This window comes from Doryrhamphus excisus, linkage group LG4 (genome assembly GCF_037039965.1).
Source record: "Doryrhamphus excisus strain RoL-2023G ecotype Guam linkage group LG4, RoL_Dexc_Guam_v1.1, whole genome shotgun sequence".
Taxonomy (NCBI): domain Eukaryota; kingdom Metazoa; phylum Chordata; class Actinopteri; order Syngnathiformes; family Syngnathidae; genus Doryrhamphus; species Doryrhamphus excisus.
Window position 1 is genome coordinate 11952688 of NC_136360.1, and position 27881 is coordinate 11980568.

The 27881-nt window shown below is 44.3% G+C and overlaps 1 protein-coding gene across 11 annotated transcripts in view; it reads right to left on the bottom strand.

Annotated features, from left to right (window-relative positions):
* Nucleotides 1-53: 53 nt before the first annotated feature.
* ptprfa (protein tyrosine phosphatase receptor type Fa) overlaps nt 54-27881 on the bottom strand; it is a 68884-nt gene continuing 41056 nt past the window's right edge. For 2 of the 11 annotated variants that reach the window (XM_078790178.1, XM_078790179.1), the window contains 29 exons: nt 27489-27758; nt 26134-26715; nt 25829-25965; nt 25599-25743; nt 24393-24698; nt 22976-23169; nt 19978-20004; nt 17954-18071; nt 17114-17695; nt 15944-16041; nt 15612-15868; nt 15457-15535; nt 14707-14913; nt 12734-12897; nt 10981-10992; nt 10654-10766; nt 8533-8565; nt 8126-8223; nt 6782-6905; nt 6536-6711; nt 6296-6415; nt 4936-5090; nt 4403-4688; nt 3950-4128; nt 2697-2823; nt 1909-2034; nt 1669-1823; nt 1199-1334; nt 54-1109 (listed from right to left, as the gene is read on the bottom strand). In XM_078790178.1, coding sequence (XP_078646304.1) covers nt 1041-1109; nt 1199-1334; nt 1669-1823; nt 1909-2034; nt 2697-2823; nt 3950-4128; nt 4403-4688; nt 4936-5090; nt 6296-6415; nt 6536-6711; nt 6782-6905; nt 8126-8223; nt 8533-8565; nt 10654-10766; nt 10981-10992; nt 12734-12897; nt 14707-14913; nt 15457-15535; nt 15612-15868; nt 15944-16041; nt 17114-17695; nt 17954-18071; nt 19978-20004; nt 22976-23169; nt 24393-24698; nt 25599-25743; nt 25829-25965; nt 26134-26715; nt 27489-27758 — 5075 coding nt within the window. In that variant the 3' untranslated portion in view covers nt 54-1040. The remainder of the gene's footprint in view (nt 1110-1198; nt 1335-1668; nt 1824-1908; nt 2035-2696; nt 2824-3949; nt 4129-4402; nt 4689-4935; nt 5091-6295; nt 6416-6535; nt 6712-6781; nt 6906-8125; nt 8224-8532; nt 8566-10653; nt 10767-10980; nt 10993-12733; nt 12898-14706; nt 14914-15456; nt 15536-15611; nt 15869-15943; nt 16042-17113; nt 17696-17953; nt 18072-19977; nt 20005-22975; nt 23170-24392; nt 24699-25598; nt 25744-25828; nt 25966-26133; nt 26716-27488; nt 27759-27881) is intronic. The other 9 variants (XM_078790183.1, XM_078790180.1, XM_078790181.1 and 6 more) reach the window with 9 other exon arrangements.

Consider the following 27881-nt stretch of genomic DNA (forward strand, 5'->3'; position numbering starts at 1 on the left):
CTGAATAATTACAGCTGCGACAGGAGAAAACGTAAATTCGTAGCATTTAGGTGTTCAAAGCCATTTATTTTCATGTTTCTTTTATTTTATTAAAAATAGAGAGGCGATCACATATGCAAGAGACAACATAAAATATTTTTCATTACCGTAATTCAGTCCCCCCTCCACTGATGACTGAAGCACCATCGTATATGTTCATGATGTTTTTATTCATTTATTTTTAAAAAAGCAATTGGACTATTCATTTTTTCGTCAGGATTTAGGGCTTTGGAGTGACTTTAATTTAACAACACCAAGACAACTATATCATTATTCTTACATTTTACTGATGTGAAACAGCTGTCATCACAACACAGGCTGGACAGACAACTAAACTTGACCCAGCAGGCATTCTTGCTCTCCATCAAATCGAGTACCTGCTGTGACATTTTGTCAAATCATTCAGTGTTGACATGAATCCAGTGGATGGCGTACGACTGCATATTGTTCCTCTGCAGGCTTTGAAGCAACAAACCAGTATTTAGGAACAATAAACTGTGTCATGTGGTCTTTTCCCTTCTTCTTGGTATGATGCGGACATATTTTTGTGGATGTCAGAACAAAAATTAGCTCCTCTACCCCAAATAAAAGAGTGTGAGTAAATAGAATATGATGTATATGATACAAAAACATGTAGCAGCAGTGAGTATATGCTCTCCAGTATTAATAATAATAATTATTACTATGATAACACCTTGGAGCGTTTTGACAACACATTTTCAGTGTTAATAAAAAAATAAAAGCATAAGAGAGTCATTAAGACGTAAAAAAATAAATGGCAAATATTTGCAACAGAAGAGAAATGAGGAGTGTTGGATGTTCAGAGTGCGTGTCAGGGTCCATGAGGGTTCACCGATAGCCACAGAAGTCGCATCGCAAGGAGGCGGTCTGACTCCTCCCCCCCAGTCTGCGGGCACTTCTTCCTCGGCCCACATTGTCACCTCCTGGTCGGATTGTAGGAGCTGGACACCAAACTCTTGCGAGGGTGTCTTCATGATGGGTTATGTTGCATAGTGGTCAAAGCTTCCCAGGTACTCCAAGGCGGCCCGGTAACACAGTTGGTACTGGTCCTGACGGCACACAACCAACATGCTATAACACAGGACACATCACAGAACAGGAAGTGTGAAAGGTAGGGTAACCATGTGGAGTCTCATACCTCAGTCTGCACCATGGCGGGCCGCTGAGTTCTGAGCGTCTTCACTGTTTGAAAGACATCGACCACACCCTCATACCTCATCCTCTCCAGGACGATGCTCAAGGTGATGAACACGCCGGTCCGCCCCACGCCGGCACTGGTGAGTGGGCAAACATTATTGAGCATTGAGTCTTTTTCTAATGGTGGATATTCATGATGTAGTGGAATTTTAACGTCACACATGAATAAAACAACATTCAGTTCATTATGAACACCCGTACAATCAGAAACTGCACTCCAGTCCTATAGGTGGCAGTAATGCACATTAAAAAGTGACAGCTGCCACACACAGCAAGCTTTTTTTCCACCACAGCTCCATCTGTTGGATCTGGTCGGTCTCTGCCCCGCTGGGCCCCAATGCAAACAGACTGGAACTGTAAATTCTTTTGGATTGGAACCAAAATGTATACTAAACCTCGTCCAAAACTCACCTGCAGTGCACAGTGATGGGTCCGTCCTGCCCAAACTGCTCCTTGGTTTTGTGGACTTGGCCGATAAAGTCAATGAATCCCTCCCCTGTTTTTGGCACACCTTGCTCTGGCCAATCGGTGAACTGGAACTGCCTGATGGTCCTGGACTGGCCGTCCTGGCAGACGTGGTCCGGTGGAGTGTTAAAGTCACAGTAACAATAACAAAAGTCAAGCAATAGAAGATGATTAGACACTGCTTACCCTGGCGTCGGTAACTTTGAACTCTCTCAGGATGTACTGTGGCATGTTGTACTCTGCCATGGGGTCCACAACAAAGTACTGGTAGCGGGCCGAACGCTCAGCAGGCCAGTACTGATGGCACTTTTCCTGAAGGAGCAAAGGAGAAGATGCAGTGTCTGGTGTGTTTCAGGTGGGGGCGGGTGGATCAATCCAGATATCGATGGTGTCAATACAAAGAGTAGTATCAGTATTGGCTCAACACTAGCATAAGATAAGACATATATTTTTGATATCTTTCAATTTTATTTTGAAAATATCCCTGCATTTTTGTTGTGTTATTTTACTTTTTTTTTGTTACAAACTCAGGATGCAGGAGGGTTTTGGCAAAAAGTAAAAAAAAATGTGAATGAGGACCCAATTGTATACAATTATCTTACACTATTTCCTTTATTTTGCTCAAAGAATTGTATTTCATAAGATGAAATGGAATTAATAAGATGGATTGATGGAATAATTGTGTTGCTATTGTTACATGTTCTTATTTAGTTGTAGTTTTATATTATTAAATTGCTCACATATAACTTTGTTGAAAAAATAAACTATATACATATCAATGTTTTGTTTTATACTATTATTTTTATTGTATTTTTATAGTATAATAATTTTAAAAAATGTTTTTTTTAACAAAGGAAGGGGTGCTTTTCCAAGTTTTTGGTACCCTGGACAAATATACACACTGTCGGACATGCAGACCTAAAAAAAAAAAAGAAGACACATTTCACTGCACTACATCTACATGCATCTTTTACCCGTCCCATCTCGCGGAGTTTGGTGAGCATGACGACAATGGTGGAGTTGTGTTCCCATAGCATCCTCCAGAAGTCCTCAGTGGTTTCCGCTAAGGGGCCCTGTGTGGCCATGTAGGCTTTCTGCAGCCTGCAAGGAACACACACACACACACACACACACACACGTCAGTTTACTCCTCAGCAAATACACATCTGACATTGCATCATCACTCATGGCTGCGTTAAAGATGAAACCGGTTGAGTTGTGTTGTGTGTGACAATACTGCCACCAGGGGTCAGTGTTGACATAATGAAACACGCACAGGATAAGCCCGTGTGCGCATTTGGAACATCTATATCCACCATTTGAATATTTCATGTTACAGTGTGCCAACAGATGAAGTGTTTAAGTTAAGTGTTTCATCAGAACCATAATCATCAGTTTCATCAGACATAATCATCATGTTACTAGCTAATGCTGCTGGGTGGCAAGGCCAACATCCCATATTTATATCATTCATAATTACTGTAATAATGTGTAATGTCCCTCTTTATAACTTGTATATTTCCAAAAGTTATGTACTAACAAAAATGGAATACAAAGGTAATAAATGTTGGTAGAACATTTCTTTGCCACTACACACACAAGAAAGACAAAAAAAACATTAAAACCCACATCTGTTGGACACTCCACGGCAGTGTTGGCTTACCCACCCCCCTCTCTAATACTTTGATTGAATGACGAGAAGCTTTTTCCATCAATTGGAAGATGGCGTCAGGTTTCATTGCCTGTTTACTTCTCAAAGTGGGTGCCTTCCCTCACCAACAGCGCATACAAATGAAAAAAAAGTATGAGGACTGCACTGTCAATGTGCTTTGAAATGTAGCGTCATCAGGATGCGACAACATTTTCTGGACTCCTGAGAGTTACTATAACAGTAATACTTATTTTGAAATGACAGTAACTTGCAATGTACTACATTTGGAAGCAACTTGCCCAACACTGTCTGGCACCATGGGTCAGGGTGGCAGGAGTACACAAACAGATGCTTGCATCTTTCAGTGTATTTTAGATGCAAGAAAAGTTTATTTGCTATCCGACCTGTCACATCTGGCAAACATCAGGTCCAATTACAGCAAAGAAAAGACGAGAAACAACAGGCCCGTCGGTACGACCCGTTTGTTTGGACAGCCAACACCTCAGGCAGAGGAGAGGCGCTCATTAGAGGTGCACCTCTCCTCCTACGGTTCCAGCATCATCTCGGTCGACTCGCCTGTAGCCGTCAATGAAGCTGCCGTTGATGTAGTCTGAGCCCTCCACACCTCTGATTGGCTGCAGGCAGACCCGGCTGGACTCGAAAGGCATGATGTTCACCAAGCGGTTCTTGAACTTGTTGCACGGAAGATTGGCACTGATGAATCTTGAGGTATGTGCTTTGGAGTTGGCCAACTTCTGCACAGACAAACACACGTCATTAGGTACAGGGTGGTGATAGTAGTAGGTAGTAGTGGGTATTTGTAGGTACTGAGAGTGCCGCAATTCATTAAATACACTTGCAAAAACTAACAACAAGCCAATCTCAAACATTTCATGAAATTAATAAACTCTGTGGTCGTAGTACTGTGAACTTGTGTTTTGAGCCTTTTATGAAGCTGAACAAATATGGCAATCATAATAACAAGCATGCTGTATCATGAATACCTCCCTAACATTGAACTTATCTTACCTTAAACTCCAGCTCCATGGCGGTGACTGCCTCTCCCAGAGGAACCTGGCTCAATTTCTGGATGTGCACGTACAGGTTTCGGGCAGGAACCTCAGTGTTGCCGCACGTTGCCGCCTCCAGCAGGGCCTCGTGGATGAAGATATACTGGTCCTCCGTCTGCACCATGTAGTTCCTCTGAGCCCGCATGCATGTCACGTGGCCGTAAATGTCCACCGACTTTTCGTGTTTCATCCTCTCCAACATGGCGTCAATGACGACGAAGCAGCCAGTGCGGCCCACGCCGGCGCTGAAACAAGAAGTTGTGCTGACATTATATGTCACCCTCCACACATCCACACAGTGCAGTGTGTTGGTTGGTGGACAGAGAATGGTCAGAACAACACCAGAAGGAAGAGGTCCTCCGTGTTCTTTCTTGACAGTGTGGCCATCCATCCCACTGGTGTACTGCGAGGCTGCACTAGTTGGCCTTAGCTACTGTAAATTATTACTTAACTATTAGTTTGCTACCGTCTTAACTATCTTAGAGAGGGTACCTGCAGTGGACCACCATGGGCCCGGCATCTGGGGGGTTGCATGCTTTGATCCTGCGAAGGAAGGCCAGCGTCGGGGTGGGATACTCAGGCACTCCGTGGTCGGGCCAGGCCATGAACTGGAATTGTCGGACCTCTCTTCTCTCACTCGAGCCATTCTGACACAACATGGATCAGTGAGGTACGTTATAATGTAAATATAGTACATTAAATATGATGTCAATATCTACTATATTCATTCATTCATTTTCTACCGCTTTTCCTCGCGAGGGTCGCAGGGGTGCTGGAGCCTATCCCAGCTGTCTTAGGGCGAGAGGCGGGGTACACCCTGGACTGGTCGCCAGCCAATCACAGGGCACATATAGACAAACAACCATTCACACTCACATTCATACCTATGGACAATTTGGAGTGGCCAATTAACTTAGCATGTTTTTGGAATGTGGGAGGAAACCGGAGTACCCGGAGAAAACCCACGCATGCACGGGGAGAACATGCAAACTCCACACAGAGATGGCCGAGGGTGGAATCGAACCCTGCTCCTCCTGGTCTACTATATTTAGCAAGCAAAAAGAAAATTATAGGTACTCTAAATAGTCAAATAATATGGATACTAAAAAAAAGCAACTTGCGACTACTCCATACTAGTGTAGACTTCTGCAGACTACAATGAACGCTCAAGAGGCTTTCTATCATCACTGAGCAAAGAGTGGAGCTTCAAGCACTTCACTCCTTTGTGCTAACATGCCAACATGCTAACCACTCATGCACCGTGTGGCCTCGGTAAAATATCAGGTCTCAAAAAATGGAGAAAAACAATGTTTTGTGAAAAGATACATTTGAAGTATAACTTTATTTAAAGTGGGTGCCTTCTTTATTTTAATACTTTAAAATAAATTTAGCAATATAGATTTAGCCACAACATAAACAACACAAAAATCCTTGTTTTACATGAAAATAGGAAGTATTTACAATTTGGAACTTAATTGTGAACGCATTTGTGTGCGCATGTGCATGCCTTACATTTCTCTTAAATGTGTACCTCCTGGACGCTACACTCCTCCATGCTTTTACACTTCCTGCTGTGGAGGATGTTATTACATGGGAAAGATGGATGCTAAGCTCTTATAAAATGTGTTTCTGCCACCTTGTGCCGATTTTTACGATGTAAAAATAATATTGTGCGTCATCACCTATTTGCCTCCCGTGCAAAAAAATAAGATGTATAAATACAGTCTTTGGGATTGGACGTTCAGGTTGAAAAAAAATGTAAAAGACGCAAAAAAATACATCTTTGGCAGCAAATGAGTTAATTTGCATACACACACACGCAGAACACCAAGAATCCTAAAAGAGGGCTGACCTTGTAGAGGGCAAAGGTGCGCACGCTGTAGGTGGCCAACTCCACCGTGTCTAACATGGTGACCTGGATCATACCGTAGGTCTCAGTACCACGGCTGGGCCAGTACTGGTCACACTTAACCTGCAAGAACATTCATTTCATCACTAGCCCTCTAGCTGAGTACCATTCATTTCTTCATTTCTACTTCACAAACAACATTCATCGGGGGTGACACTACCCTTATCATCATGCTCCTCTTACCCGGGACTTCTCCTCCAGGCGTGTCATCATGACAATGGTGCAGGTGCGCTGCTCCCAGACCAGCCTCCAGAAGTCACTCAGCGTTTCAGGCAGCGGGCCCTGTGTGGCGATGTAGGCGTTCTGCTTCCTGTAGCCGTCCACGTAGTTGGCATTGACGTAGTCGCTGCCAGAAACCCCTGCCAGTAAATCAAACCAAATGAGCCTCGCTGCGTCAAAAGCATGATGCGGCAGTTTGTTCGCACCTACCGTCCACAGGCGTGAGGAGGACTCTCGAGTGGTCGTAGGCGATGACATTGGCGTAGCGATTCTTTGGCTTGTTGATCTCCATGTTGGAGTGCTCCCATGTGAACTGCTGCCCGGGGTCAATGGACTGAAAGGTGAGCCATTGGTCGAAGGTCATTTAACACGTTGTCACTAGGTTGTCTCATTACCTCCAACAATCACACACAATGATGTCATTTGTTTCTTACTAGTATTGCCCTAATGCACGGACAAAGGAAGAAACAATTCAATTTCTGGTTCTAAGAGTTACCGTTTGGATGTTCATTCAGGATGACAAAAACTACACAACTTATTTCTTGTAATTGGACGCTTTCTAGTGGGGCTCACATGTTCCGACGTAACGACGTTATCTTCTCAACTCTAAATGTGCTATTTGTCCAACGCTTGCGCCTCACACAGTAGAAAGGAAACCTTGATGCAGATCCATTTTGCTCCACAATTCCAACACCTCTGTCCTGGTTTATCTGCTCTGAAATTCTCCACTTTAAATGCAAATGAGCTCCCTTTGTAGGACATCAAGAAGCCGTAATCCCTCAGCAGCCTTTACAGCAGCTAAAAGCAGCAAAATGTTATTTGTGGAAACCAGGGAGATAATTCATGCATAGTTGGTGGATTCCCTTCCTTCTTTAAAGACAGTGTGAACTTTAACATGGAGAACGACCTCAGGAAGGAAGGTTTGGAGAAAGGAAGTTGATTTTCCTGGTGTGCACAAAGTCCAATGTAGCTAACATATTGTATGTTTTTGTGGCCAATGAACATTTAGAGGAGGGACTATCTGAACTAAAAATTCACATCCAGCTCTGTGTTATCAGTGACAATCACAATTAGTGTAATATTGAATAATGTCTCTCAGGAATAATGTATTCATTTTATTTTTAACATATCCTGAGGGCCAATATAAATGAGCTACAGGCTGAAAATGGCTTTGGACACCTACTGATCCACACAGTCAACATAAGGAACATCTTTAATAAAAAAAATTCTGGTCTTTCCATCAGACCTACTAATACAGCTGTGTTTTACTGGCCTGCTTTTACTTTGTAGGCCTGACTTAACCAACTACAGGATGTGTTACACCCATGCTGTGGACTGCCGGACGATGTGCTGCTGTGACTTTTTTTCATGAAAGTTCAAATACTACGGCATATCAGCACGGGAGGGTATGGTGGAAAAAAAAAGTATGCTCTGATTGAGAGACCCCACTGACCCGCATATGTATGCATGTCCCACATTGGAATATAGGTTCCAAAAAGAGAGATGAAAGAAGACACATGGGAAGAGAGTGTGTGTGTGTGTGTGTGTGTATACCTCATATTCCTGAGAGAAGCGCAGGCCGTCGTTTGCCTTGAGTCTCTCGATGTGGTCGTTGAGGTCGCAGGTGGCGATGGGAGGATGTTGCCTCATCCCTGCGGGAAGATTCGGTGAGTACAGTAGCATGCACGTGAAGGAGCTTGCACACACATCAACACGTGCGCATGCATGCACGGTGACGGAGCAGCAGCGTGCTCTGAGCGCAGCAATGATGCTGAGGAGAGCAGAGAGAGGCGACCTGCAGCCTTTTGGTATTTAACATAACACATGTTTGAAGTTATGTTGTCATGGTTGATGTGCACAGCGGTGGCAGCTTGCTGTGTGTGTGTGTGTGGGGGGGGGGGGGGGGGGGGGTAGTGGTAGAAGCAGAGCGAGGAACACACACATAAGGAAGGACAACTAACTTGGAGTGGTCGGGCAACTGAGGGTACTGGAACCTGTTGGGGTAGGGGCAAACAGGACAGGAGTCAGTGGAGGTGATCATGACCGCCAGCATGCAGACGGATGAGAAGGAACAAAACGACAACCAAAGCTTTGTGTTGTTTGCTGTTACCATTGGGCCAACGTGTGTAGGGATATTATTATGAAAAACAATATACAGTAGTGGGATGTGATAATGCAACTAACTAAATAACGCTAAATGGATCTTTGTCTCCTTTATAGACTAGCGCCATAATCACCATAGTCCATAGCCTGATATTACTTTTCGATACCCCCAGTGAATGACAAAATATCACAAATAATGGCAGAACCTATAAAAAGTCCTAAAATGCTCTAAACCCTATAATATGCCTCTAACACTTCATAAACGCAATGGCGACTAGGCAAAGGCTATACTGGGACGTATTTAATTTGAAATAAACAGTGAAACAACATCAAAGTGAGAACAAAAGAACAATAGCAAAGTGACTCTACCCACATCGCAGCCCTCGATGGAAAAACGTAGCCACCCCCGAGTTAAGGGCAAAATATAGCAGTTGATAAACTGAACCCAGTACAGTTCAACCCCTCCTCACGTCAGTCCCCCACCATCATAAAGACCCAAACAGCCGAGACAGTAAACACCTTCAAATATCTGTCAATAACTCTGGACAATAAAGTCACCTTTGATCAGCACACCATGGACATTCAAAGAAGAAGCCAACAAAGACTGTTGCACCCCACCTTCAGTTGGCGTCATTCAACCTATCCTTCCATACTGTTACCACACTATGCTTTCTGTCACCAACCGAGACAAATACAAGATATCACCCACTAATTGAATCAATACCTCATCCCATTACCTCCAGGGCGAAGGTACAGAGCAAATAAGTTCAAAAGGGCCCGTCTTTTGGGAAAAGCCTGATTCCTGCCCCGAACAGCAGGCCCCGCTGTTACTGTAATGTTGTTGTTGTCGTTACTTGTCATGTTGATTGTTTGTTGTTACTGTTGTGGTACTGTTGTTGTTGTAATGTTGTAAAGACAACGTTCCCCCTGGGGACCAACAAATCTCATGTAATCTAATCTAAAATTCATCTCTTAGAGCAGGGGTGCTCATTAAGTCGATCGCGATCTACCGGTCGAACGCGGAGTGACATTAAAAAAATATCATCCTAGCATCAATGCCGCCACTTGATTGATATACAGGGCAGCCATTCAGATGACAACTGAATGTTGCCCTTCGGGTGACCAATCAAATCAAACAACGTCTCTAAGTGCAGCAGAACTTACGATGTCAGCCTATCATCCATCCCCGTTACTTGATTGACATACAGGACAACCAGTCAGATGACAACTGAATTTTGACCTTTAGGTCACCGCTCATGCGTAAACAACGATGCAAAGTGCTAAGCTAATCGGCGAATTGCGTCAGATTTTAAGCCCTCGCTAAAGTTTATGGTCACTAAAATGAGTGAAGTAGCTGGACCAAGTAAAAAGGCAAAAACATATCACTTCCATACGGAATGGGAGGTGGACTTTTTTTTCACAATGTCTTTTTCGAAGTGCGTTTGCCTGGCTAACCTGGCTATCAGCAGCTACTGTCCGGACTATGCATCCCTGGCTGATTCAATTCAGTGCAAGTCATCAAAGTAAACTCAGGTAATTACAAAAAATGTTAATAGTTAATTATGTGTGTTTTGCAATATTGGCTCATTTGGTTATGTAAGGTACATCAACATACATTGTACGTACAAATAATCCTCAATACATTTGAAAATAAATAGATGTTTTGCATTTTTGTAGTGTCTCAGTCATTTTAAAAGTAGCTCGAATGCTGAAAAAGTGTGAGCACCCCTGTCTTAGAGGATGTACTCATCGTGGTTTACAGCCCATTTTATGTCTTTGCATTGTATTTTTAATGAGTGCCTATTGGACCCAATAGATTCAATAAATCTTATTAATAATTAATTCATTATAAAATGGTGAAAAAAGATGCAGGTTGAAAATAGCCCTCAGGCTGCACTTTGAACACCCCTGTCCAACATGTTGCCCATCACTCAGGGTCATTTTGGACAATAAAGTCTGGAGGTTAGGAGTGTTCTTGCCTTGTGTCTGATAGTTAAGCCTCCTCATCTCTACGGGGTCTGATGTGTGGGCCAGCAGGGAATCCTTCACCCCCACCAAGTGCTCGTCTTTGGCTGACGGAGACGTCCGTTTCCTGGAAAGAAGGACACTCTTAAAACATTTTTTTTACAGATCAGATAAGGTCACTTCCGAGCATCTGAAGAAAATGCTTGGAAAAGTAATGGACTGTAAGCAGAAACACTAAAGTGTCAGAGAACACGGTGTCAGCAAAAAGAACAAAGGGTGAATGAATCACTGGAGATGGAAGAAAATGAAGAAAATGAAGAGGATGAAAAAGAGTAACTCACCTTTCTTGTTTGCTGCATCCACAGAAAGCAGAGAGAAGAAAGAGATAGAAGTTTAAAAGTTGAGTTTTAAAATTTGACAGAGTGATAATCAAAGATAAACACAGAAAGACTTGATTTGGACTAAGTCACAGTTGATGCACTACTGTCATATGTACATACAAAATCCACTTAAAAGTCGTTAGGTTTATGCTTCTGCAAACCCATTGTGGCAAAGTGTGATCCTTTCATAGTTCTGCGTCTGGGTTGAGTGCACGTCGTGTAATTCTTTGGCAAACCAGTAGGTCAGGTGTTTCCCAATGAGTCAACTCAGTGAGCATCCATAACACTCAAAGATAATTTAGCTTGTTGGCTAAACACATGGCGTGTCCTGCCTTATGATGATACTATCACAGAGGTCTCCTATCTCACCAGCTGATGTAGAGTTGCTCACAAAGGCTCAAACAATATTTGCTTCAACGTTTTGGTTTTTTTCATTATAAGTGCTGAATTCAGACTTTATGCTTTTAAATAATGACAAATGAGCACAAAATAGGAGTAAAATAAATGAATGAAAGTATTTGGAGAAATAATTGAAAAGTGTTTAGGAGCTACTGGATGGAGTCCCGTGACTTACCGAGTATGAACTCAAAGAGAGGCATGGCTGGTGCTCCTCCAACCTCGCCTGACTGAGGAGGAGCCCTCATTGTTGGACACACTTTGTCAGAGGCACCGCTGGTGCAATGGAGCTCAGAAGCCAGACGTGAGGGTGCCGCGTTTACTAACTGCAGATAATCTTGGCACAGCATTGGCCGTGGAAATGTAGTCATTACACGTTTTTTGCAGGACTACTGTGTTCCAGACAGTGAGCACTGTGGTTCTTTCCACCTCCGTGGATGCACAGCAAGAGCGCGCTGCTTCTGGCTTCAGCATCAGTTTGGCAGATATTTCATGTTCATGTTCACAAAAACAGTCCAGTGTGAAATGCCGTTGACAGATGAAAATAATTTTTCATCTGAGCTTGCTTCGTAAACAGAGAACATCACAAAGGAACAGTTTTGCAACGCCCTCTGAAAGCGAACGTTTTGTGGCATTCCAAACTTCTTTTAGGGCTCACTTCCAAATGTGCAAATCCCATTAAGTTAAAGTTTGGCATCTTTTAACACGAGAATACAACATTGTAACTACATATATTCATAGGTCAAAAAAGTGGAAAAAGCATAATAGGTCCCCTTTAAGTACGCTGTTTGATTCCTGCATGAGGTGAGGCTAGCCGACATGATGGCTGATTTGTATGGGTAGCGCGAGAGGGGACCAGAAGGGATGACAAAAGACAGTGGAGCAGAACAGAAGCCATATGGACCCCATCTCGGCGTCCTCAGCGCTCCAGATGTTTGGGACTCCGTGCGGGGAGCACGAGCCAACTGTTGGCCTGAAAGAAACAGAAGAACCCACGGGGGCCCCGAGGCCACAGAGCCTCTCCTCCCATATGTCAGCCGGGACCTCGGTGGCCCCCGGCCGAGCTCGTCCAAGATGGCATCATGCGTGTTGTTGTCGTGTTCTGTTTGATCTGAGGATGACCACTATGAAGGCATGTTGCCTCCAAGCCACACAAACACAGCCTGTCTTCCCTCACATGTCACATTTGTTCACAGAAAACAGGACCGCTGATCTTGTTGCTAACGCTAAGGAAGTTAGCCTTTCATTGTTGGAAGTCGTTTAGCGTGTTATTGTAAAATACCACAGCTAGATGTATGTCTTCATCCGCCACACTGACCTCTTGAAGAGGAGGATAGCGATGACGATGATGATGATGAGGATGACGGCCAGCACCGGACCCATCACCCACAGCATCTCCGGGTCCTCGGAGTGTCTTGCCATTCCGCTGTGGAGCTTCACCAGGATGGGCTCAGAGAAAGGGCTGGCTGCAAACGTCCTCTGCTGCAGAGAATAGCACAATAACAATCAAGGTGACAGCGACAAGGACAAGGTTCATTTGTTTGCTTACATGATTCATAAATAAATGGTGGGCAATTTTGTTATTGTAGCCGATTGCTGATTAATTTATTCCATGAGGTTCTGTTTTGAAAGAGACGATATGAGCCTTATGTCTAATTTTGTGTCTAAATGTAGGTACAGTATCTTCCTCACACCCAAGCATGGAGCTTGCTGTGTGCACTGTGCACAAAGATGGAAGCCCATTGTTGTCCAAAATGTCTGGCTAGGACGAAGAATGAAGATTGAGGGACAACGAAGAACTCCAGTCCGACCTCTCATTTGATCCACTCATCTTCCAGAGGAAGTACACGCTGGCCTCATCCCGCCTTCCTCTATCAGTCATCCCTCTGGTCAGGTGACCTTTCGCTTTCTTCCTTTGTCATCTTGTTTTACTGCACTGTTTCAAACTTTTATTGCTTCTCTTTCTTCATGGCCGTGTGCGCTCCATCTTTGCAGCACCAGGAAAAGCTCTCCCCAGTAAGAGAAATGTGATGAGGGTTCTATTTTTTTTTTCAGCAACGTACGTGTCATTTACTTAATCTGGGCTGTACGGCGCTATCTTTAATGAGCTTTGTTCAACTGCGGTAATTAGAGGAGGCAGAGAAAACGGAGGAGCCATGTTACATCTGCTTCACTCGCTGGCCACATTAGCCACACCTGCAGAATATTGGGTTTTGCAGAAGGAACACAAACTCTCCTCACTTTAGGAAGGACAAACAACAGCCTTAAAGTATGAAAAAGCCATCCACGCCGCCTCAAATCTCCTCCCGCTGTCCATTTATGAGTTATTAAAGAGCATCATGACGTGCACGCTGCACCGCTGCATACAAAGCAGGCCAAGCTTTATCAAGTCAGACGTGAAAGTTCATCTGCTTCCTAATATCTTTATACATAAAACAGGTGCATCCCAATAAATCTAAATATTGAACAAAATACACTCAAGACCACAGCTTTAAAAAATGTGGATTCAATGTCATTTTCTGTCAGGTAAAAAAGCTTTCTCTCTCTGATGGTGGTCGGATTGTTGAGCTGCATAAGCAAGGCCTCTCGCAGTGCATTTGTAACTTCTTCCAAGATCCTGAAGGTTATGGAACAAAAAAGTCAAGTGGTAGAACCCAAAAAATGTCCTTGAGGATCCAATGGGCGATCTGTCAAGACACAGGACCATCATCCCATCAGCCCTGAAGGTTATTTCTGGTGCCGAGTGCAGTCCAATAACCATCACAAAAGGTCTCCTTCAATGCCACAAAATTGCTTTTTTGGAATTTGCACAAGAAAACCAACTGTGGGACATTGAATGGTGGAAGAAAGAAAAAAATGGAACATGATGGTCCTGATGGCTTCCAATGTTACTGGCATGACAAAGGGGGCTTTTTTTTTCAATAGAACAATGGAGCTTCAGATTGCACAGGGGTGTCAAACGGTGGTAATGACTGGCATTTTCAACAGGACATACTACAGTTCATATTCCCCACCTGACAAAAGAGGAATAACTTAACTCTTTTGGACCATCCTGCGTGTTCCCCAGATCTAAGTCCAACTGAGAACATTTGAGGATGGATGGCAAGGGAAGCTTATAAAAACAGACATCCATTCCAGAGAGAGGATGCCTTCCGTGAAGCCATTTTCACTACATGCAGTAACATTCCTACTCGCCTCCTAGAAATGCAAGTAACCTATTTAGAGACGGCGGTAAATGTTTAAGGACTGACTCGGAAGGTGCCAATTAGCTCTATAGGGATATTAACTTACAGACTCGTCGTCCACCAGCTCGGCGAGGACAAAGCACCGGTACTGCTGTTGCCCCGGCAATGGTTTGTTGTGAAAGCCATGGTATTGGTGCTCGTCACCCAGCGTGAAGATCTCAGGCAGAGAGTCCAGCTTGGCAGTGATGTAAGGCTGTAGGAAGTTCGTGCTTTGTCTCCTCTTCCTTTGTGCACTGACTGCAGCGTCCAGGAGCTACCAGATTAGAACAAAACAAATCAAAGGGGAAGAATTCATTTCAAGAAGATAGAAGTTAAAGGCCTCATCACAGAAGTTTCTATTCTGTCCACATGCTATCACCTTAGAGGTATCTGTAGCCATTCATCATCAACAACGACATGATTAGAGGTTGGGAAATAATCCACTCTCACTAAATTGGTCCAAAAAGTATTACTTACTAACCGCAAATCTGTTTACGCTGGTGACTAATCGTGACAGGCAGAGCAATTCAACCTGCTTCCACTAGATGGCAGATGGTACATAATTAACTGTGCATCCACCCGTTGCCATGCATACACAGGATAAGAACATGCATGCTAGGTTAATTGGCGACTCCAAATTGTCCATAGGTATGAATGTGAGTGTGAATGGTTGTTTGTCTATATGTGCCCTGTGATTGGCTGGCGACCAGTCCAGGGTGTACCCCGGCTACACCGGTAGAAAATGAATGAATGAATGAATCTATCTAATGTAGAATACGACATAGTAAACACAGACCTACAGTATATATTCACTCACCTCATGAAGGTCCATATCGTCAGGGTTTTCCCACATCAGAGAAGTGGGTGTCAAAGGCACCACCACAATGTAGAAGTACCTACACCACATAAATTCCTATTCATGAACAGTGTATAAAAATAAATGACTACTGGTCAAAACCATGGAGCACAGACTTGACCGGCGTTCCAGGCGGGACCCTCGGCAGCCGCACGCTCACTTTCCCGCCCTCCTCCACATCCTGATGATACTCAGACGGTTTAGTCTTGAGGAGATCTGGTGAGGTCCGGATGGAGACTTGCTGCTGGAGTCCGCCGGCGCTGTTCCCGCGGCTCATGAGCACAAAGGAGTAATGCGTGTCTGGCTGCAGCTGCGTGATCAGCTTCCTCCTCTGGTGACCCGGCACCTCCACGCTCTGCTGGTTGTAGAGAATCTAGCAGGGAAGACACCGTCACCGCTACACCTGCTGACACCACATGACTCTTTCTGCTTGGGTCACTGAACATACCTTGAGGGGCACCTCGGACTCAAAGCTTTCTGGAACATCCCACGTCAGCAGGACGGACGTTTTCATCACGGCCTTCACGCCAAAGTTCTTGGTGAACACTGAGGGAATATTTTAGTCATTATGGACTTTGGTCTAATATGAGCCAGTGCAAGTATTTCTATTCCATTCAGCCACTGGAGCGTCACTGATTGAAAGTTGAGCAGCGCTAGCCAACGAGTTAAAAGGCCAAGCTGTCAACTTGCTGTCCAGTGCAGCTTTGAAAGGCGTTTGAGGTTTACCAACACATTTTAGTACAACCACACTAGCTGGCATCTGTGACAGAAGGAGGAACGCTGAACCACAGTGTCTGACACAGACGTAATTTGGGGATGTGTCCCCTGCACTTTTTCAAAAGGCAGTTTTGGTCCCATTTAGTTTTTACCATCCAAAAACAATACGATATTAACTGGTTGAACACTACGACCAAGCGGAAAACAGCCACACAACCCCTTTAGACGCTTACAAGCTTATTGATTGTCTCTGCCGTTTTTTTTGTTCGTATGTCATTGGCTTTTTTTTTTCCACAGTCGTCCCGTATATGAGGTTTCATTTACAATAACATTTGAATCTGTACCTGCCTGTGTGCACAGCTATATGTGTGTTTGATACGCCCCTCCCCACTAGCTAAAAGTTACTACTGTACGTATAGCATTTAGCTAATCTGCAAGTGATTCTCTATTGTAAATGCTGCATTTGTTGACTAAAACTGGATCACAAATATGAAAGCGGCTCCCCCTACAGTAGACATATTCTCTTTCTGCAGCTTCAAGCATTTTTCAAAATGGACCAGTGGTTGCTGACCAGTTGAGTGTCCTGGTCCTACGTTTGGTGAAGTTTGTCCTCACCAAAGTGCAGATTGGATGGCACACTAAAAAGTGAAAGACGTACATGTCAGTAAAAGTTCTATTAGCAGTAAAGTGTTTTTCTAAATCCTGCACGCTGACAAGCTATAATGCACGCCCACCCCGCACCAGCGCCTCACAAAAAGCTGCACACTAATCTTTTCCCTGGGAAGAACTCTTGGCTTGGATCAAACACTACAGGATGGCGCCGGTCCAGGCGACAGTGTGGAATGAAAAAGGAAGCTGCTATTTGTGAGAGGAGAAGAAGGATAGATGAAGGTGAGCTTACCTGGCATGGATGTGGACATGGTCCTGCTCTGGATGCTGGGGCTGATGGGTCCGCCCCCTTTACTGGTGAAGGCTTGCACTCTGATGTCATAGGTGGTGTCAGGCCGCAAGCCTTGGATGGTCATGCGTGTGTTGGCAGTGGCGTTGGAGCTGTTGTTCTGGCTGTTGATGTCTCTGTAGACCACCACATACTTTATGATCTTCCCATTGCGGTCCGCAAGAGGGGGCGGGTCCCAGGCCAGCTCCGTGGTGGTGGCAGTCAGGCCGACCACACTCAAGTTCAGAGGGTAGCTGCCGGGGATGTCCTCCGGGGTGCTGACCTCCTTCGTGTACTCCTCACCATTGCCGGCACGGTTTTTAGCGCAAAGTTTGAAGATGTAAGTCGCCCCCTTGTGGAGGCCGGTGACTGTGAAGTGATCATCGGTCTTGCGGAAATCTCTAATGGTGAAGACGTCCTCCTCGGCTCTCTTGTACTGCAGCTGGTAGCCCACGTGCTCCCCCACCACCTCTTTGGGGGGCTGCCACTGGATCAGCGCTGTGTTTCCAATGGTGGTGCTTATCATCATGGTGGGCTTGCCAGGTACTGCAAAGCACATTTATTCACATTGCATTACATCTCCTAGTTTTGGGGGAATAAATTGGATTCTACATTCTACTTCCCTTTCACTAATCCTAAGTCAGTCAGTTAGAACGAGCCAATGTGTGCAGGAGAAGTGAAAAAAGAAGCTCTGCCGGCAAGTGACATAATGTTGTGTCCTGAATTACCTCAAATTCGATCTAACCAGTTTGCGTGTTTCCATGGCAACACCATTTCGATGGATGATAAAGTACAACATCAAACCTGCGCCTGAGGTAGTGACCACCCTGGCCTTGCTGCGAGCGCCGTCCCCCTTGGTGGTGTATGCCGCCACTGTCACAGAGTAGCTGGTCTCTGGCAGCAGTCCCATCAGGACCGCCTCCTATTGGGAGTGCACAGAGAGAGGTGAAAGGTGAACATTTTTCTTGGTACCAGCAAAGGCTTCCTCAATTAACACAACTTCTACATTTCATTTGTGAACAATTACATACTAAGTCATCATATTCTAATAAAAAGCACCTTTGCTAAACACAAAAACATTGACATGCAACTCCCACTTGGTGTGGTAGAATCCAAGTTAATACAGCCATGCTTTCATTTTGAAGCTCAATTTGCATTGAACAGGAAGTTAAAAGAAATTGTGTTTTAACGGCCCGTGGAACATTCTAAAGTTCAAATTAAACGACAAAAAATTAGCAGAAATGGAACCCCCCCCAGCAAAAATAGGTTGAAACTGTTGTTACTAATAACACTAATAAATAATATCCAACGTCACCAAAAGCACAAAACTGAGGCTATAATGTAGGCTAAGAAGAAGACTAATCTTAAATAATATCATATTTCAAACAGTACTGATCACATATTGGATGTAGACACTCTAATCAGAGATGACCAAAGTGTGGCCCAGGGGCCATTTGTGGCACAGCTAATTTTTTTGTGCAAATACAATTAATAAAGAAAACTATCAATATGTATATAAAAAACACAGCAAAAATAGCGAAAAAGAGATAAAAAACAATAAATAGTTGGAATGTTGAGACAAAGAATACATTGGATGGATTCAAGTCCTGTTAGAAAATTAAAATATCATACTGGTCCTTTTACTTTTCAGCATGTGGCCCTTAGAGGAAAATATTTGGACACCCCTGGTGTAACCGGACAAGAGGAATGTTGCTGGCGATGATTTGAATCAAATAATACCTTGTAGTATCATTTATTTCCCGCTCGTTTGTGGCATGCCTCAACGGATTTTACTATAAGATATAATTATTACATACAATATATGGGCTCAGGAAATTTTGCAGGGGCTCAAGCCACTCTAAAATAAAGTTAAAAGGATGTCCAATGTAAAGCCATTGTAAATCATCAGAAGCCTAAAGAAAGTCATTTGGGCAAAAGACAGAAAAACAACATATTATTGTTTTGACACAAGTGCTGATGTTCAAGACCTGTTGCATGTGAAGCATGTAGGTGTGTGTGTGTTTTGCTTCACCTTAGATATGAACAAACAAGTCAGCAACAAGCTGCCAGAAGCTTTAATTATGATTTTACGGCCGACAGTGATAAAACTGTCGCCGGATGTTTCAAATGTTCTAATTTCAAAACAGACGCTGGCTGACGCTATCCGCCTTGTCGTCTCCTGTGCGAGGATGGGAGGAGTGCGGGAGGTGGGTGTTACCTGAGGTGAAAGATGAAAGCGCACGTGAATCGTCTGAAGTCATCGTGTTTTTAATCCACAGGTCTTACTTTCACTGGCATTCGGAGAGACGAAAGAGCTTTACCTTGTCTCTCTCTCAGCATGTGAATGAACGTGAAGACATCTTTTACGTGTCTGTTATTTGTCTTCAATGTTTACACGAACCCCTTTTTTTTTTAGCCTCAGGTACAGAACACGGACGGATGCTAATTGAGCGAGGAGCTTAGATTGGTCTTCCCCGCTCTTGTTTTCGTTTTGTAAAAGCAGATTAAAAAAGGGCTTGTATGAGTAAATGGAACGTGGCTGCTGGGGGAGGGAGGTGTGTGAGGATGAGGAGACAGCTCCAGACCTGTCCACACACATCTCATGTTTATGTGCTGCTGCTAACAACGATTCCATGTAATTACAGCAAAGAGTGTTAAAATGACATGATTATTGTATATGTTTGTTTTCTTTAATTGCACGTGCCCAGACAAGGATTAGACAAAAGTGTTTTTTTTGTGGTTGAAGGTGTTACAATCAGCACACACACCATGTTAGAAGAGAAAACACACTTTAGAACGCCGTGCACGTTAGGGGTACATGTACTCACGTAGTCCATCGAGTCCTGGTCACGCCACTGATGAAAACAACAACCACAATGAGACAACTATGAGTGGAGGTCAGGGTGCACGTGAATGACAGTAGCCTGTGACTGAATGTGTGTACCACATTTCTAGAGGCGAACTTTGACCCCAGTTCCCTCAATCAATAATCAAAATACACAAAAATGTAACTCTGAGGAGTCTGCGAGCACGAGGATGTGGAACATTCAGAAGGAAAACTGCACAATCCTGATGTCATACATCAACATATGTCTCTCTTCTGTGCATTTTAAAGATATAAAAACAGCTAAAGGGGCACAGCAAAGAATGCATGTAATGGGAAACAATAAAGCAGTCTGAAAAAAAAAATCCAAACAGCGCCAACATTTTACGTTGAATTACCCTGACATTGTTATTATTATTATTATTATTAACAGCGTTATGCCGATCAAACAGCGTTACTGGCGTCTTGACACCTTGCCAGACCACATCGGCTCACGCCTGGCTTCACCACTCGTCGGAAGCGCTTTAGCGCCGGCCTCACAGTGCCTCAGGCAGATACTTTCAAAGTGAAAGTAAACAGGCAAAGAAAGATGATAGCACTTCCCCCTTATTGCTGGATGATGAAGGATGCAGCTATCTTTTTCCCCCAATGACTATAAGAACATTCATTCGGTCCACTTTTTGAGTACATTCGTCAAATACACAGCAGCTTGCAGGCCCCGCAGCAGTGATGTTGTGTTGGCGTGTTGCCATGACGATGTGCTATTATTCTCACGATATTGCAGTATCCCTCCATGTCAACATGTTGTTTGGACATGCCGGCCTGTCCTCTGTACATGTGGACCTACTAGTAAGTCATGCATCGAAAAAGAAACGGGATCTTCTCACGCTCCCTACACTGGCACCCATGTGGATCTTGGCTGAGCCTGAGCGGTTCTGATGGGAACGGAGCGACAAAGAGATAAGACAGCTGAGGCATGACTGATGGCGGCGTGCTGAAAACAACTCGAGTGCAGCTGCTCAAGATCACCAGTGTGCTTTGACGAGGTGACGCATTGACTAACATTGTTCATCCATACCAAGACTGTGTTTTTAACATTACTGTGTTCAGAGTACTTTCTAAGATATTTCTGCTGTGTTTTGAGGTGCTGGATGGAGTACCAAAGAGGTAGATGGTGGAGGCGCATGCCCAAATTGCTTTTGGAACTTCGCAAGCAGAGACGTGCCACAGATAGGCTGCCGAATCTTATCAGGTCACGCTCCGCAGCCATCAGTGCTGAGAGGTGTCTTCATGCAAACAAGCCGCCAGCACAGGAGTAATTAAAGGTTCACTTAAGCCGCATCAACTGCACGCAGGATGTCAACTTGGCACCATAGATCCAAACAGCTCCACTCCTGCATGGTCTGATTGTATAGTCATTGGGCGGCCTTCATGTCAGGCACCCATACAACATGACTAATTCCCCTCATGTCAAGGATTCCCATCCATCATGGAGGGAAAGTTTCATGTTGTGGGAGCGAGTCATGTTCCAAGTGCACATGCATTCGGCGTGTGCATGTTTCTAAGGTCAAGTCGCAATCTGTGCGTTGCCTCTCATCAGCGTCACCGCTGCCAGGGGGCGGGACTAAACTTATCAGGGCTGAAGCTGCGAGACAGGTCCCTGGAGACCGATCCGCGGGCGGCATGCTGACAGAGCGGCGCTTCTGCAGACGGGAAGGGAGATGCGGGCGGGCTTTCATCGGACCTCCTGCTCGCTCTGATAAGACAGGAATGCTGCTCGGGAAGCAAATCAGGTGAGACGCTCCTCCAGGTGAACAAAACAAACCTGAGGGCACTTGAAGCTTAGACCACCAACACAACCATGCTACTAGAAAGTTGTGGGTGATGCTTCACTGCAAGCTGCCATCTTGGTGTGACCTTTCAACAACACCTTTTTCCATTTCAGGAAAGGTTTTCAGTGTCTATGCGTTTGCTTTATTTCGAAGTAGTACAACGCTTTTCATCGAAAAATTCCAACACACCTTCTGAATTTTTTTTTTTTAATTTGTCCTGCAATAGCCTGGCAAAGACTCGTTATGCAGCAATTAGATACATTTTACTCTTCATATTTTGTTCAAAAAATAAATTGGTATTTTAGAATTGTCCCAGTTTTTTGTGTGGTGGCAAACATGATACAAATGTGATAATAACCATAGAACAGGAAATGTAGCTTATTGTGATGTGAGGTACAGTGGAACCTTCTCATCCAACTGCTGGTCCACCGGTTCTTCTTATTACTAAAATACGCTTGTTTAAGCCGACGTCAGCACACATCGTTGCAATTAGATATTCCAGGGAGTCCTTTCGATAAAAAATGAGTCTGTTTTTGTGGCCAAGTGTTGTAGTATTGTTCAAGTCATCGATATTACTAAGCAGCGTGAAACTGCAATTACACAGCATTTACATGTTTCCCGTTCAGCGCAAAATAAGTCAAATACAATGATTGCAGTATTGACCTGGATTCTACCACAACAACTAAATAAATGCACCCATTTAATACAATATGAAGTTTATTAACCACCAGAAGAAAGATTTCTGCCTGCATAAAAGCCTTATTGTCATTGTAGCAAAGACATAGTTGCCTCTTGCTACTTTGGGGTTTCGAACATTGTGCCCGCACATTGTGTGCTTTTTCAAAAATATATTAATTACCAAATGATTGCCGTTTCGTGGTTAAATATGGTCTACTACTAGAAAAAAATCATTAAGTAAATGAAGCATTTTCAAGCATTAAAATAGTCAAAAGAACGAAAATAAAAATATAAGGCGTTCAAAAGAAGTGCTATGAAGTGTAATACAGTATCTGTGACTTGTGTGCGCTTTTAAGTGACGTCAGCTCGTAGAGTTTGAGTGCTATCAGCAGGTTAGCAGTGTAGAAAGTGGCTGACAGCAGCTCCTGAACATTGTGCACTCTAGCGAAACCTCACATTAGGCCCCGCCTCTGAAGAGAAAAAAATGATTACCTGAGCTTCTGGAAGGGAGACGTCCATGATGAGGGGTTGCCCGTGAGGTTCTCCCTTCTCCAGCCTGGAGTAGATGATCTGGTAGCCCCGGATCTGGCCGTGCTGCTTGACTGGCAGGGGGGGCTTCCAGCTCACCCGGACCGCCGTCGAGTTGAGAGCGTCGGCCTCCACCTTCCTGGGCGGGGCTCCTGGCACTGCGGCGGAAAACAAAACAGTATTGTAAGTGACGTGATGGCTTGTTTGGGCAGTTTTAATGATGCCTCTTTTAATGATGCCTCTTTCATTTTTGTAAATGCTGTTATAGGAGCTGAAATTTCAACCTAAAACTTTTTCCACCGACGGGACACATACTGAAAAGTGAAGGGATTGAAAGGGCCACTTTGATATTTTGTAAACAAACACATTAGTTATAGAAGTTATATGTGTATATTTCAAGAAGAAATTGGATTTGGTTTGTGATATCGGTGAAAAAGTATACTATGAACTGCAGTCTTTTTTCCCCCAAATATTTCAACTTTCTTCTTAAACAAAAGTTCTTTCCCGTAATATTATGACTTTATTCCCATAATATTATAACTTTATCACAACCAAATTTTCTTCTCATATTACGACTATTATGAAGAAAAACGACAGTAAAATGACATTGTTTTTGCAATAATATTTATTATCGGAAGATTGTAACTTTTTTCTTGTAAGAATTCAACTTTTTTCTTTTTTCTTTATTCTCATAAAGTTACCGCTTAGTTGTTTTTTTAAAGAAATTTTTTCAACTAAAATTTCTTGTTGTAAATTGTCTTCTCGTAATTATGACTTCATTGCCACAATAAACGTGACATAACCCAATAAATAAACCAAAACCCAATTTCCCCAAAATGACTTGTTTTGTTTGTTTTCCATAGTATTACAAATATATTACAAACATATGTATATATATATTTTTTTATTTCAATCTTTTTCTAAAATGTCCTTTTTCTTTTCTTTTTTTTTAATTCTGAGAAAGCTATCACTTTTTCCAGGCGATACTTTGGACACCCCTGACCTAAAATCTTGTCACTTTGAGTCAGCAGTGCTAAATAGGACTGTGGGGGACATTTGGATATTTTAATTAATTATTTTTTTTAAGCCCAAAATTCTGTCTATTTAAAAGAAAAAAGTTGTTAGCTTAGTGTTATATGTAGATGACACCGCATATTATGCTAAGTATTAGTATTAACATTTTCACATTTTTTTTGCTCTTTTTGCCATTTTTGCTGTATTTCTACAATGTTGTACAATGTTCCATAGGACAATAAAAAACTGCGGGCCACAAATGACTCCCAGGCTCTTTTCATGATTGCTGATTACTTAGAGCAGACAAACCAAAACAAACATTTCCTTGTTGTTGTTTCCAGACTACTTCCTGTCACCGGCCACGTACCGTCCTCCTGAGTTCTGATGCGGACCGCCGGACTCTCCGGTCCGGGCCCGATGATGGTGTGAGCTCTCACCCACACCAAATACTCAGTCCATTTCTCCAGGTGATCCAGCACATAGCTGCGGGTGTCTGCTCCAATCCCAGACACCTGGTGGCGCTGCATGTTCTCCTCGGACGGCGCTTGGTAGGCAAGGGAGTAGCTTATGATTCTGGCGTGGTGGTGGTCTGTCGGCGGCGGCGTCCAACTCACTTGGATGCTACTGGAGCTCGGACTGAGCAGGGTTACATCCTGGGGAGGGGCTGAGGGGGCTAATAGGAGGAAGTGGTGGGGAGGGGTTAAGCAGGATGGATAATGGAAGACAAAGACAAACTCAGCCTCTGGACTGTGGAGACATTACATCACAGGACATGGACTCTCACAAGGACATGAGACTAAAACGTCGAATTGTTTCACTTTAGGAACTTGGAGGCTTGTGATCACAGCATAAAAAGTACGGTAAAATACATCACAGCCTATCATAGCAAAGCCCACATGCCATGCTATTATGCCCCTCCAGGGACGACTGGATGTGCTATGATCTTCAGATGATGCTGTTTTTCTTTCCATGATCCAAACGGGTTTAGGTTAATGTGCAAACATTAAAGTATTTGCCCAAGATGTCCTCGCAGTCCAGAGACCAGCAAACTGGAGTGATGATGTCACACACTTTCAAACACATTCAGGTCACACAACCACACATGAGCACACCACAACGTAGCGGGGGAAGCAGCTGGAGGGGACGACATAGGAGGCAGGTCCGGCTGGACGATGCTCAATTGAGACAGGTGGTAACAGAACCTTCCATTAGTCTTATACGAACTCTGTGAGGTCCGATGAAGAAGCAGGTTTAAAAGCTGATTGAGGAACGTAATGGAAAACAAATAAAGCAGGGTCTGGGATCAGCCTTTGTGTTCTTTTCCATTCCAGTGTGAGACACTCCAAGCTGGAAGGATGGAGGTGGAAGTGGAGACGTTGACGTGGGAGATCAGTGTTCGAGTCCAGTTACGTGTCTAATCCGTGCATTAAAACTTCTTCTCTTTTCCATTTTTGTGTATTTTTCGAGGTCCACAGTGTTTCAAGACCAGCTAGGAGTTTATGACCATCAGATATCCACAGCCTTCACGCCCAAACCGGAATATTCTAGTGTGACAACATGAGCATGTACTTACTAGACTGGACAGTCCTGCACTCGATGGGCCGAGTGAAGACTCCCAAGCCCATCTCAGATCTGGCAGCCAGGGAAAACATGTAGACTGTGTCGGGTTTCAAACCATCCACCGCATATGATCCAGATGGCTCGAACGTGATGCTGTGCTGCCGAATGTTAAGAACCACCAACAATCAACCTCTTGGACGTCTCAAATGGTCTCGGAACAGACCCTGACAAAAGTCCATTTACCTTTTCCTCTGGATTATTGGCCTCCCAGTAGAGCAGCTCCAAACCAATGATTGGGTCCTGCACGGGCCAAAGCCAAGATAGCATGATGCGCGAGTCCAGCTCAGCTTCAGCCTCAAAACCAGATGGCTGCGCTGGAACTGGAGCAAGAAGAAGAAGAAGATGATGACGATGAATGGATAATTCTAAGTGAGCTGGGAAAGGCTCCCGCATCCCGGTCTGCTTGAGGAACTCTAAGCTAACAATAAGGTGCTGTGGACCACACAGTGTTACTTAGGATTGTTTTAGGTTGTCTCAACTGTCCTTACCTCCTTGCTGAGTCTTGATGAGCAGGACCTCAGATGGGGGCCCATCACCCACCGAGGTGAAGCCCAGCACCCTGACACCATAGGTGACATCAGGGGTCAGGTCAGCGATGGTGGTCAGCTGACTGTCATCTGTGTTGTGTTTCTGCCAGGCGCTCATTGGGGCCTCTTGGTTGGCGCTGTAGTAGACCCTATAGCCACGGATCTGCCCATTGGCCTCCTCGGGGGGCTCCCACTGGACCAGCATAGTGCTGGGGCTCAGCATGCGGGCCTGGACATGGAGCGGGGTTGACGAGGGCGATTGCTCACTGGTGCGGGTGTCCACAATTCCTCCGGGCAGCCCTCGGCCCACGTTGTTGACCGCCATGACCCGGAACTCGTAATGGGAAAATGGGCTAAGACCGCCGATGCTGTAGCGGGTGGTGGCTACCCCGTCCACTTCCTGGAAACCATTCTCGGACACTTTGGGTCGGTACTGGATCACATAGTAGGACACAGACTCAGGGTTGCCAGACTCCCATGTCAAGGTGATGCTGGTGGCGGTGGTTTCTGTCACAATTAGGGATGTGGGTGGCTTGGGCAAGGCTGGTGGGACACCAAAAAAAATTTACTTAATTGTCACCTTTTTTGTATGTGGATATGTTATTATGTTGCATGTTTACAATTTCATGGAACAAATACTAGAATTGGAGTTGTAAATGTAGGTCAGTGTTTTTGATACATTGGAGTATAAAAGTGTTTGTCCCCTTCTGGAGTTCTAATTTTTGGTCACACATAAATGTTTCAGATCATCAAAGACATAAAATATTAGTCAATGACAACACAACTGAACACAAAATGCAGCTATTAAATAAAATATTTTATTATTAAGGGAGAAAATTGAGATTAATTGAGATCTGGTTATAATAGGTCATAGAGCCATTTCTAAAGCTTTGGGACTGCAGCAAACCACTGTGAGAGCCTATATTCACAAATGGCGGAAACATGGAAAAGTGGTGAATCTTCCCAGAAGTGGTCGGCCAACCAAAATTACCCCAGGAGCAATTCAATTGCCTCAGTTAAGATCAGTGTTCATGACTCCACCATAAGAAAGACACTGGGCAAAAACGGCCTGCATAGCAGAGTTCCAAAACAAAACAGCCACGGCTGAAGAACATTAAGGCTGATCTCATTTTGATGATCAAGACCTTTGGGAAAATACTCTGCACTATGTTTAGGTCAGTGAAGAAGGCCTTAGTGGCCCTGACTGCACACCACAGGTTCGAGCTCCAGAGTGATGCTCATGAGAACAAGTGCAATAGAAAACACCATGAATGGATCTTCATGCAAGTATGTGAGAGTTTGAAAGTGAAACCAACCTTTCACCGTGATCTGGGCGGTGGTCTCAATCATGCCCAGCGAGGAGATGGCCACACAGGTGTAGTTGGCTGATTGGCGGATGTTGGCCAGCTCTAGCACGTTGCGTCCGATGGGCATCTCCTCCTCGGGGGTCAGCTCCGCCTCGCCGCTCATCCACTTAACATACGGCATGGGTGCCCCCACCGCCACACAGGTCAGGTTGACGCTGCCGCCGGGCATCACCTCTTGGTGGGTGGGGGGTATGGAGAAACGAGGAGGCACGCGCCGAACTGCAGGGGTAAAGAGAGGGAGGGTGAGAGAACACTCACAGAGACGACGGGACACCACGGTAGACCGCCTTCTACTGTGCACCACTTTGACTATGTCCTAGAATGGCTTATGACACGAGCAGG